Consider the following 12158-nt stretch of genomic DNA (forward strand, 5'->3'; position numbering starts at 1 on the left):
GAAATTCCCTTCCTCCCCAATAAAACTTCCTGCTTATACTTGTCCTTATTTAGACAATGTCCCTGCACCTAGAGGACTGACCTTACTGAAAACTCTCTAAGCCAGATGCCTGATTCATCTTTATCTTTAATCTTGGCACATATTCCTACTAGAAGATTTGTGCTAGGAGCACTTATAGGATCCTATTGCCACAAACAAAGCCTTATGATAGGAGCATGTTACTTAATGCAAATTAGGGTGTGTCCCCAGGCTCCCCAATCCTGTAAATTCCTTGTACTCTGGAATAAAGCAAAGCTGATTCACTGAAGTCTGTCTCCTAGAGGGCTGTCTCTTTCCAACCCATAGCCATCTGAACCCTGTTCCCCACTTCTGATTCCTGCACCCTTGTGGACCAATACATCAACAATCCTGAGGAAGAAGAAACAGGGCTGTACCCCTCCATGGCCTCTGCTTCAGCTCCTGTCCTGCTTAAGTTCCTGTCCCACCTTCCTTCAATGATGGACTACAGTGAAGAAGTGTAAGTCAAATAAACCCTTTACTCCCTGTATTAAGGTTTCTATTGCTGTGAAGAGGCACCATGACCTCTTATAAAGGAAAGCATTTAATGGGGGTGGCTTACAATTTCAAAGATTTGGTACATTATCATCATGGTGTAACATGGAAGCACACAGATAGACATGGTACTTTTCTGTCTCACTGGGCATAGCTTGAGCAAAGGATACCTCAAAGCCAACTTCACTGTGACATGCTTCTTCCAACAAAGCCACATGTATTCTAGCAAGGCCATACGTCTCTGAATACTGCCACTTTTCTGGGATCCATTTTCTTTTAAACCACATTCTACTCCCTAGCCCCCAAAGGCTTATAGCCATATCATAATGCAAAAATTCATTTAGTACAACTTTAAAATTCTGCATAGTCTATCATAGTCTCAGAAATGTTTTAAAGTCCAAAGTTCAAAGTCTCTTCTAAGATTAATGCCATCTGTTATAATTCATGCAATCCCCTATATCAAAATCAAAAAGCAGATCACAAACTCCCAACATATAGTGGCACAGGATATACATTGTCATTTGAAAAGATAAAGAAGGGATCATAGTAAGGAAATACTGGACCAAAGCAAGACCAAAAACCAGATGGGCAAACTTCAAACTCTACATCTCCATGTCTGATATCAAATATTCTTCAAATCTCCAACACCTTTCAGCTTTGCTAACTACAACCTACTTCTTTCTCTTGGGCTATTTCCACTCCCAGTTAGTAGTTCTACTTGGAAGGTATCCCATGGGTCTGTTGTCTCCAACATTCTGTTCTCCACTTCTGGTTTCTCCACCCTTGTGAGTTAGCAGCTCTCTCAGCAGGTATCTCACAGCTCTGGCATCTCCAACATCTTGAGTTCTCCAAGGCAATCCAGACTTCACCTTCACAGCTTCGCACAATGCCCTCTATCAGCCTCCATTCAGAGACACCCCTGACACATGCCTGGCCTCAGTGGCTTTTCTTAGTTGTGGAGGGAGTCCATAATTCTTTTCTTCTGTCCTTGACTCTAAAGCCAGAACCCTGTGACCAAAGCTGACAAGTTCTGTTGCTTGTTGGGGCTTGGAGCATGGCCACCTCTGATGGGAATTGTCCTTTTGTATATATGTTTCTCTTATTGGTTAATTAGTAAATCACTGTTTGGCCAATGAGGCAGGGAGATCAGTGGGACTAAGAGACAAGAAGAATTCTGGGAAAGGTAGACAGATAGGGCACTCCAGAAGAGTTGCCATGTAGGCCACCAAAGAGTAACAGGTCTGGACCCTTCTCCAGTAAAATAAGACCATGTAGAAATACTTAGATTAATAGAAATGGGTTAATAATTAAGACAAAGCTAGCCAATAAGAAGCCCTAGTCACTGGCCAACACTTTCATAATTAATATAGTGTCCATGAGTTTATTTGGGTCTAAAGAAGGTGGCTGCTGGCCCAGGCTGGGAAAGAACCCTTGCAACACCCATACTTGCCAGATTTCTGCTTTCAATGGTTTCCTTCACTGCCTGAGCTTGGCTGTTCTGGAATTTTCTCTGTAGACCAGGCTGGCCTCAAACCCTGAGATCTGCCAGCCGCTGGGTTCCCAGTGTTGGGATTAAAGCTGTGCACCACCACACCCAGCTTTAAACTTTTCATTAATTCATTTCCACAAGTTGGAAACTTAGCTAGCTGGGATCTTGCCCTGATCACCTCATTATTCCATTTCTTAATCTGTTTATCTTCTTGAACATAGGATGTACCTTCATTCCACTTGCTTGTACTCATTTTCTCCTCAAATTTTACATTTTACAACTTACCCTATTCAGCTTGCTCCTTTTCATTATCATAAATCTTCATTAGAATTACCACTAATAACCACATGAAAAAAGTCTATACTAGGCTGTTTTGAGATTTCCTCTGCCAACGGAATTAATCAAAGCTCTTCACTTTACCTTCAGCAGACTCTTCAGACAAGGACAAAAGGAAGCCACATTCTTTAACCAAAATATCATAAGAACAATCTCTAGGCCACATACTAACACTCCTCTCTTCTGAAACCTCTTGATCCAGGCTCCCACAGTTCAAATCACCCTCAGCACCACTGTCTTCCATGTTCCTACTAGTATGTTCCATTAAGCAGCATTTAAGCATTCAACTGCTTTTATAATCCACACTCTCATGGCCCATATTCCTTCAAACAAAGGCATTGTCCAGCCTCATCATAGAAACACCCCAGACTCTGGTACCAACTTCTGTCTTAGGGTTTCTGTTGCTGTGAAGAGACACCATGACCACATGACTCTTATAAAGGAAAACATTTAATGGGACAGCTTTCAGTTCAGAGATTCAGTACATTACCATCATGGTGGGGCTTGGCAACACACAGCTAGACATGGTGCTAGAGAAGGAGCTGGGAAGTTTACATCCTGATATGTAGGCAGCAAGAAGTGGTCTTTCTCACTGGGCATACTTGAGTAAAGGAGACTTCAAAACCCAGCCAAACACAGTGACAGATTTCCTCCAACAGGGCCAATACTCCAACAAAACCACATCTTCTAAGAGTGCCATGTCCTTTGGGGGTCATTTTCTTTCAAACCACCACACTCCCCAAATTGCTTTTTGGTCATGGTGCTTTATCCCAGCAATAATAACCCTAACTGAAACAGGCATCAAGGCCGAATTGATTCTGTTAGTTACTTTTCTCCTTGCTATGATTAAATTCCTGACAACAGGCTACTTAGGGGCAGATAAATTTGTTCTGGCTGATCGTATGAGGGGATATGGTCTATCATAGAAAGAAAGGATAGTAGCAGAAGGCTCCATATCAGTGGAAGTGTGCAGTGAGAACACGTTGCCTCCTTACTTCTCCACAGAACAGGAAACAGAGAAGATTAGAAGTAAACCTTAAAGCCTCTGCTTCCTCCAGTAATGCTCCACCTCCCAAAGGTTCAAGACCTCCCAAAAACAGTGCCACCTGCTAGGGATGATTGCTGAAACAAATAAACTTGTGGGGGATAGTTCCCATCTAAACTAGCAATGATGAGATTGAGGTTTACACAAGACAAGTAACTCAGTCCAGTTAGTAGGCATACCTATATCTGAAGCCTTTTATGTTTTAGTTGAACAAAAAGAGCTACTTGCATGGTGAGAGAGCAAGGAGCAAAAAAGGCATCACCACAGGCTTCATGACACTCTTAGTTTAACAACTAGACACATTTAAGATGTTGATTTTGGCACACTGTGATCAAATATATGAATAGTTTTCAAAACTGAGCACATTACTTCACCTAGGTCTATTTTCTATGCAGTGGGACTAAGGGAATAGAAGAACTCACCTCCAATGTTGTGAACATTAAACAAAATAATCCATTTAAAGCTTTCAGGATGGTGCTTGCATATAGTCAGGGCTCAGTACATATCAGCTCTTTATTATATATGTGCATGCAATGTCTGTGTGTGCATGCACGTGCCTGTGTGTGTGTGTGTGTGTGCATGCGTGAGTGCACATACACACACGCATGTAGGGAAGCATGCATATGTTATAACATGTTTGGAGTTCGGGAGACAACTTTTGGGAGTCAGTTCTCTACTTCTACTGTGGGTTCTAGGGTCAAACTCTGGTCATCAGGCTTGCATTACCTCAGCATTACCTGCTGAACATCACACCAGCACAACTGTTGTCAATTATCATTCTCCTTTAGCCTTACAGCCAGGAAACCAAAAGAACAAGTAAGACACAGGGTGGGCCTATATCTATGTCCACAGAGCTTCCTGTCACCAAAGCAGACCCTTGGTACCTTGATCTTCCCGGGCAAGTGACCCAGTGAAGGTAGGTGGCTCATTCACATCTTCAATCTGGACAAAAATGGTCTGTGATGCTGTTGCCTCGTGGTTGTCTTTGGCATATATTGTCAAGGAATACAGTGCTACCTCCTCAAAGTCCAATTGGGGTGCTCCAGTGACAAATAACTACAATTTTCAAAAGAGCACAATAAAAAAAGATCAAAAGGTTGACTTCATGTATATAGCAAAGAAGAAGAAATAAAGACATATGTAAAGCCCTAAGTAAAACAGTGTGGACAGTGTGCCCTCTTTTACTGTACAGTAGCAAAGCTGGATCTCCATTTGAGGCATGTTTTTATACTGTGAAGTTATCTCACAATCAAACTTATTAAGTTATCTAGAGCCAGTCTATGATACTTTATTGCTTTTGTTTGGGTTTGGACTTTTTGTTTTAGTTAGTCGATTGATTTGTTAGTTTGTTGAGACATGGTCTTATATAGGTAGATCTATAGCTCAATTTGCAGAAACAAGATGGCTTTAAACTCTTAGCAATCATTTTGTCTCAGCCTCTCACATTCTAGGGTTACAACTGGGAGCCACCACACAGGACAATTTGGTTTTATTTTAAGGTTAAGTGCCTCAGCATGTAGTCAGACAGGCTCAAAGTTGTGATTCTGTATTCCCAGACCTTAGCACTGGGGTTAAAGGCATTTACTTTCACATAAAATTAGGATATAATTTAATTATGTGGCCACATTTCTTATTTTTTAAATATTTGTAACCTAGCTGGGTTTGGATTATAAGTATATTTGTATAGAACAAATACTAGGTATCAACTATTTATAATGGCCTAAGCAGCAGTGTGGAACTTTACATACTCTATTTCACAGAATTGTTTTATCAACCCAAGTGAGGTAATGCAATTACTGTTCATCTCATCTACAGAAAAAAAAAATGGGAAACAAGTAATTTACCCAGGTTCATGTTGCTCATAACAAGAGGAGCCACAGAGGAAAAGTAGGCTCCTCAGTTTACCACACGATTATGACAACAGGAAACAGTGACCAGCAAGAGTCTTGGCACCATTTCACTGGTTGGGCTTATAAAAGAAGCTGAATGGAGAACAAGTACAAGATAGCACTTTATACCAAATTTATAGTGGAACCAAATTTTAAAGTGTGACAATCCCAAGGCTTGGCAAGGATATCCCAGGTCCTATTAAATACCTCCCTTGGCCTTCTATAATACTGGGTTGCAACCCATTTAGAGTAAACAACCCTTTCACAGGGGTCAAATATCAGATACCCTGCACATCAAACATTTACAAAACTATTCATAACAGTATCAAAATTACAGTTATGAAGTAGCATGGAAATTATTTTATGGTTGGGGGTCACAGCATGAGGCACTTTATTAAAGGGTTGCAGCATCAGGAGGGTTGAGGACCACTGCTTTAGAATATGTGCCCATAGCAGCTCCTAGCTGATCCTTTTAGAGCATTAGTAGATCATACCTGCTTTCTGCCACACTCTGTGGTTTTTATGTTTCTGATGCTTTGCTCTTTCCTATTCTCATGTCCTCTACCAAGTGACTGATGGCTTGGACATGTGGCTTGCTTCAGCCAATAGCCTGTATGTAGATGTGAATCTTACATGTGCACCATGGGCTCAAGCTTATCTGCTTGGTTTTTTTTGTTTTGTTTTGTTTTGTTTTTTTGTTTTGTTTTGGTTTGGTTTTTGGTTTTACGAGACAGGGTTTCTCTGTATTGTTTTGGAGGCTGTCGGTCCGGCCCGGCCTCGAACTCACAGAGATCCGCCTGCCTCTGCCTCCCGAGTGCTGGGATTAAAGGCGTGCGCCACCACCGCCCGGCTCCTCTTGGTTTTTTTGTTTGTTTGTTTGTTTGTTTGGTTGGTTGGTTGGTTGGTTGGGTTTTTTTTTTACCCTGATGGAAGACACTTTTGCCAATCACTGTCCTGAGAGCCTGGAGGGATACAAGACAGAACCACAGCTTGGAGCCAAACCAGCCTAGGGCAGTTCAACTGTGTCTGAAGGTGTTATTACACTGAATCCTCTTCTGGGTCTCAGGGGAGAATGCAGAAGGACCAGGTGAATGCTATTCATGCAACAGCTTTCCAGCATATTTGAGTAACCCTGATCTAAGGGAACTCAAACCTCATAAAATGAGCAATATGCCTGTCTGGATCCCCCAGTATGAAAATTAGCCTTATTAGGTTGAGATAGTAAGTAGTGCTTCCAAGCGTATCTCCAGGACCTACATGCTCTATCCTCCATCTCCTTGGGAGTCAGATTTCGCACACACTCCCTGTTCAGATCTGATCACATTGATCCTTCAGTACCTTCTCCTTATCAGGACCCTTCTTCCTACAGAGCCTTTACACATAACCCTCATTTTTTCAATTCCTGCCCATTCTGCAGACTGCTTTTCACATAATTCTACTTGGTAACCCTGACTGTATCACATGTCCTTGTTTGGTACTCTCACCTAGCTAAGAATTTTTATTTCATCAGCCAGGTAATATTTACAATTTTATACTTATGAGTATTCACTTAATTAACATGTTTTTCTACATGCAAGTAGATGAAGTGAGAATTCAGATACCTTGCATCTGACTAGATCCTCAATAAGTACCTGTAAAGACAGATACTCCTTGTTATTTTCAAGAATTTTGAGAATATTTGACACATCTTAGGGTCCCAAAGACTGGCATTTTAAATGAATTAAAAGAATGCAAGAAAGCCTATAATCCTAGGACTTGGAAAGTCAAGACAGAAAGAGGCAGTCAAGACTTTTGAGAGTTGAAGGATCTACAGAGTGAGTTCCAGGGCAGCCAGGGCTGCACACAGAGAGAAGCCCAGTCTCAAGGAGAGAAAAAGGTTGAAACAGACAACACACACAACCAAACTAAGTAAGCAGTAGGAAGTGAGAAGGAGAAGACAGTCTCCTATAGATCTCTTGCAGTGTGCTAGTCTGTCTGCCTCATACTTACATCCCACAGATGTGAGGATCTACGGGACAGCACAAAAGGATGCACCACAGGGCTGGCATTAAGAATAACGGGCTCGCCCACCAGAGAAGTGTGAGGTGAGAGAGACACGGTGACCGTGGCAACCCGTGTGTGGTCAGAGGCATTTTCCAGGAGGGGGCCTGCATTCTCCACAACAAAATTCAGAGCAGCTCGAACACCTAAGAGAAAACACAAAACTCTGCTTAATGAAGATTTCTGTGAGGTTTCCCAACACCTTCATGTTTGAAGCTGCAGAGGAAAAGCACACGCATACTAGGTGCATCTTCTCTTGGGATTCTTGATAATAAGTTGAGTTGGCTTGGTAGGCTTGCTGAGGATCTTGAACCTTTTGTTACTCACAAGCTAACAGGTTAGCTTGTGACAACTACTGTCAGTTCTGTTTCACGCACAAGAAAGTTAACAACACAAAAATGGCCTTATGTGACACAGTTAACCAATGGTGGAACTAGAATTTTAACCCCAAATTGCCAGATTCATATCCTACTCTCTTTTATGATTGAATTTTTATGAATTAGAGTAAATTAGGGAGGAATAAAAATCTGGAAAGGCAAAAGCTCAGAATGTCTAATTTGGGAAGTGCACCTACCTACAAAGTAGTAACAGTAGCTCTGAGGGTGACGGAGGGAACCAACTAAAAAAGGACAGCTTTGGAATTCACAAACACCTTGACTCAGGTCCCAGCCTTGCAGGTCACTAGCCATATGAGCACTTAGGCAAGCAATACATTCTTTCTAAAGCTGGAGACCATTGTTGCTACTTCATAAGAAATGCATTGGCCTGTACCTGATAAGCATCCAATCACCACTGTTTAAGACGGAAGCTATCGGCCATTATTCTTAACATAGATTTCCCATTCATAGTTAGAGCAGTTGTAAAATTCATCTTACAACTTACTGTACGTTTTACTAGACACTGTGAATGGCTGGTATAAATAGTTCTCCAAATGACATTGTTTTCTGTGAGTATCATCTATTATGCAGTGTTGAGAAATTACTTAACATGAAAATACACAATGCATCCAGGGCATCTGGGTACTATATACCTCAATAAAGCGGCCCACTTTCCTTATTTCCTTTCCTTATTTTTAACTGACTCCCTTAGTTAAGGTAGACTCTGACTAGATTCTCAGAACTTTGGGGAATGAAAAGAGTAAGTTGGCACCTGAAAACAAAAAACACTGCCCCTCCACTCTTAAAGTTACTATTTGAGGCCCACCTCCAGAGGACCTCAAGAAGCCACACTCCACAGATAGTTCAGTCCACCCCATCCCATGTCACCGCTAGAGGATTCTGCACATCTGTGTGCCACATACAACTGGCACTGCCCACCATAAATTGTAGGTGGAGTTTTAACCAGTCATAACCACATATATTCACACAGTGTGAAGGAATATACCATAATAAATATCAGCTCCTAATATCTGAAGAAAACCTGGAGCCATGCACCTCATACAGGTAGCACGGGCCACCTTATAGACCTCAGGGCCTGACTACCGGAGGAGCCACATACCTCCCACAGACCTGTTGGCTACACACCCCCTATATCTGCTGTTCCCAACCTCAGACTGAACAGAGCTCACTCCACACAGAGCATTAGTCTTACAGAACCATATCAGATGTCATCAAAGGAGAGACCAGCAAGGTATGCACTGCCCTTTGAATGCTGTTCAGTCAGAGAGTAGAAAACTCTCAAGAGTATAGGGATAGACACTGGAATCTTCAAGGCACATTCCACATAAGAAAACAAGGTCACAAACCCACAGATGAAGTCCTGAACATTGCACATTCCTGGAAATAGGAAAGATAATTTGAGCAAAAACAAACAATAGACTAGTACACTACTTCATACCACAAGTCCCAGCACTGAAACAGAGGTAAATGAAAAACAAGACAGCACGGCACCAACAAAAGTTATTAATCCCATAGCAATAAATTCTATTGAAAATGACCTGGAGGATCTTACAAAGAATATTATAAAATGAAAACATAATGCAAAGAAAGTTCCACAAAAAAAGAGCTGAATTAAATAAGGGAGTCAATCCAAGACATGAAAATTAAATTAATAAAAAATAGGATCACTGAAGAAAAACATAACTGAAATGATAATGGAAATTAAAAATCCAGTAAGCCAAATTTAAAACTAAGTAGAAAGCCTCTCCAACAGAACAAGTCCTGTCAAGACAGAAAGTGGGGTTACAAGAAAAAGTAGAGGAATTGGGGATCTCAGTAAAACATCAATAAGAATTTTTAAATAAATATATAAACACAGCATAGGAGAGTTTGAGAATACCATGACAAGATCTAATATTTGAGTTATGGGTATATGAGAAAAATACCATGACAAAGGCATAGGGGAGATTTTCAATACAATCAAAACAAGACCTTTCCCAAAACCTAGAGGTGCCTATGATATCATAAATAGACCTAGTCAACACCTATAAAACATAACATTAAGGAATACACATTCTTCTTGGTATCCCATGACACTTTCTCCAAAATCAACCACATATGAAGACACAAAGCAAATCTTACCACAGTAGAATAAAGCTAACTGAACAGCAGGGTACCAGAAAGTGCACAAACTAAACAACACACTACTGAATGATAATGGAGTCAGAGAAGGAAAAAAAGCAAGTTTTTAAAATTGCTAGAATGGGATGAAACTATGAGACACAATGAAGGCATTCTAAGAGGAAGGCTTCCAGCACTATGTGTCTACATAAAAAAAAATTAGAGAAGTCTCAAATTAATAACGTAACAATGCACCTGAAGGCATCTTTAAAGACAATAAAAAATCCAAACATGTAAACATGAAGAGATAATCAAAATTAGCACTGAAATTAGTGAAATAGAAATGAAAAAGTAAAACAATACAAAGTATCAATTAAGTCAATTCTTTAAAAATGTTAACAAGATTAACAAAACTTGAGCCAAATTTAACCAAAAGAAAGAGAAGACACAGATTAATAACATAAAAATGAAAAGGGAAACATAACAGACACTGAAAAAGATTCAGAAAATATAAAGGACAGCCTTTAAAATCTATACTTTAGCCAGGCAGTGGTGGTGCACGCAGACACAGGTGGATCTCTGTGAGTTTGAGGCCAGACTGATCTACAGGGTGAGTTCCAAGATATCCTCCAAAGCTACATAGAAAAACTCTGTCTCAAAACAAAACAACAACAAAACTTTCTTTAGGATTGGAAAGTTGCCTCAGAAGTTAAAAGCACTTCCTACTCTTCCAGAGGTTCTGGTTTCAATTTCCAGCAACCACATGGTGGCTCACAACCATCTACAGTGAGATTTAGTGCCCTCTTCTGACATACACTCATACATGCTGGCAGAACACTACATATAATTTTTTAATCTGTACTTCACTAAGCTATATAATATAAAAGAAATGGATAACTTTCTATGTGTATAGGACCTAATATTGTGAAATCAAGATGAAGTAAATAATTTAATAACGTAATAACCAAGCAAATAGAAACACCAGTTAAACACCACTCAAGTTTAAAAAAAAATCCCAGGGCCAAAGGGATTCAGTGCAGAATTCTACCAGAACCTCAAGGAAAGACTAATGTCATTACTCCCCAAAGAATTCAAAACATAAAACAGAAAGAATACTTCCAAATTCTTTTTGTGAAACCAGTATTTACCATAACGTCAAAGCCAGATAAATACCCAACTAAAATATAAAATTAGAGGCCAATTTCTCCAATGAACATAGATTCAAAAATTATCAATAAAATAATTGCAAACCCAATTCAAGAATGCAGCAGAAGAGAGGCAGAGTATTTTAGCAAATGCAAATCAATAAATGTAATTAATCACATAAATGGACTCAAAGAGGAAATCACATGACTGGAGACACAATCCACAATATACCTTATAATCAAAGTTCTGGAAATCTAGGAACAGCAGGACATATTTCAATATGATGAAGGCAATACAGAATAAACCACAGTCAACATCATACTGAGTTGAAAAACATCAAAGCATATCCACTAAAAGCAGGAATAAGACAGGGACATTCACTTTTCCCACTCCTCTTCAATGTAGTAACTCAAGTCTGAGCTACAGCCATATGACAAGGAAAAGAGATAAAGTGAGTACAAATAGGATAAAAGGTCAAAGATCCTTTATTTACAGATGATATGAGTTTACAAATAAGAGAAGGATGATTTCAGGAATAATTCACTTAGAAGACAAGAGAAGTCAACTTTGCTCACACGTTAAATAAAGTGTTACCAGTAAACACTATTACCTATTCAGCTTACTTGGTCAAGTGTTTAATGCTGATATAGGTCAGCTGTTAGGAAACTTAAGAATTACATCTCCATCTGTTCTCCATTCCCACTCCAAACTACTAAGGCTGCAAAGTGACGGGAAGAGGCGCTAGGCAGACGTCATCAGTGTGTACAAACTCCAGTTTAGATTTTACTATTTCGGTGTACAGGGATGCAGCTTCCATCTGCCCACACGTGCACCTTATAGCTTGATGGTGTCCTCTGGCATTGAAGTGCTGGAGAATCAGTGTGCCTGCACTCCAAAGAGGCCTTTCCTGAGTCTGCTTGTCTCTCTGCAGTCTCCAAGGTTTCATAATTCCCTTCCCTCTCCCTCTTGCGCTTTCAGGTACATCCTTTAGGACACATCCAGCCTGTCTGCCCAACATCCTTTCTGAAAAACCCCAGACCACAGTTTTGTCCACAGATTTCCCTCTCTCTGTTTCAAAGCCTGGTTTAGAACTTTTACTCTGTGATTAAAATATGCACTCTTGAGGCGATGTATGTCCGCAGTGTGGGGGAGGGAGCAGGGGT

General features: G+C 40.3%; 1 protein-coding gene across 3 annotated transcripts in view; it reads right to left on the reverse strand.

Annotated features, from left to right (window-relative positions):
* The window catches only part of LOC101825750 (cadherin-related family member 3), a 98471-nt gene that overhangs the window by 70022 nt on the left and 16291 nt on the right, over positions 1-12158 (reverse strand). For all 3 annotated transcript variants that reach the window (XM_040747612.1, XM_040747613.1, XM_040747611.1), the window contains exons 2-3: positions 7301-7497; positions 4307-4478 (exon numbers count right to left, since the gene is read on the reverse strand). In XM_040747612.1, the coding sequence (XP_040603546.1) occupies positions 4307-4478; positions 7301-7497 (369 nt within the window). The remainder of the gene's footprint in view (positions 1-4306; positions 4479-7300; positions 7498-12158) is intronic.

Source organism: Mesocricetus auratus, unplaced genomic scaffold, assembly GCF_017639785.1.
Source record: "Mesocricetus auratus isolate SY011 unplaced genomic scaffold, BCM_Maur_2.0 Super-Scaffold_100006, whole genome shotgun sequence".
NCBI lineage: Eukaryota > Metazoa > Chordata > Mammalia > Rodentia > Cricetidae > Mesocricetus > Mesocricetus auratus.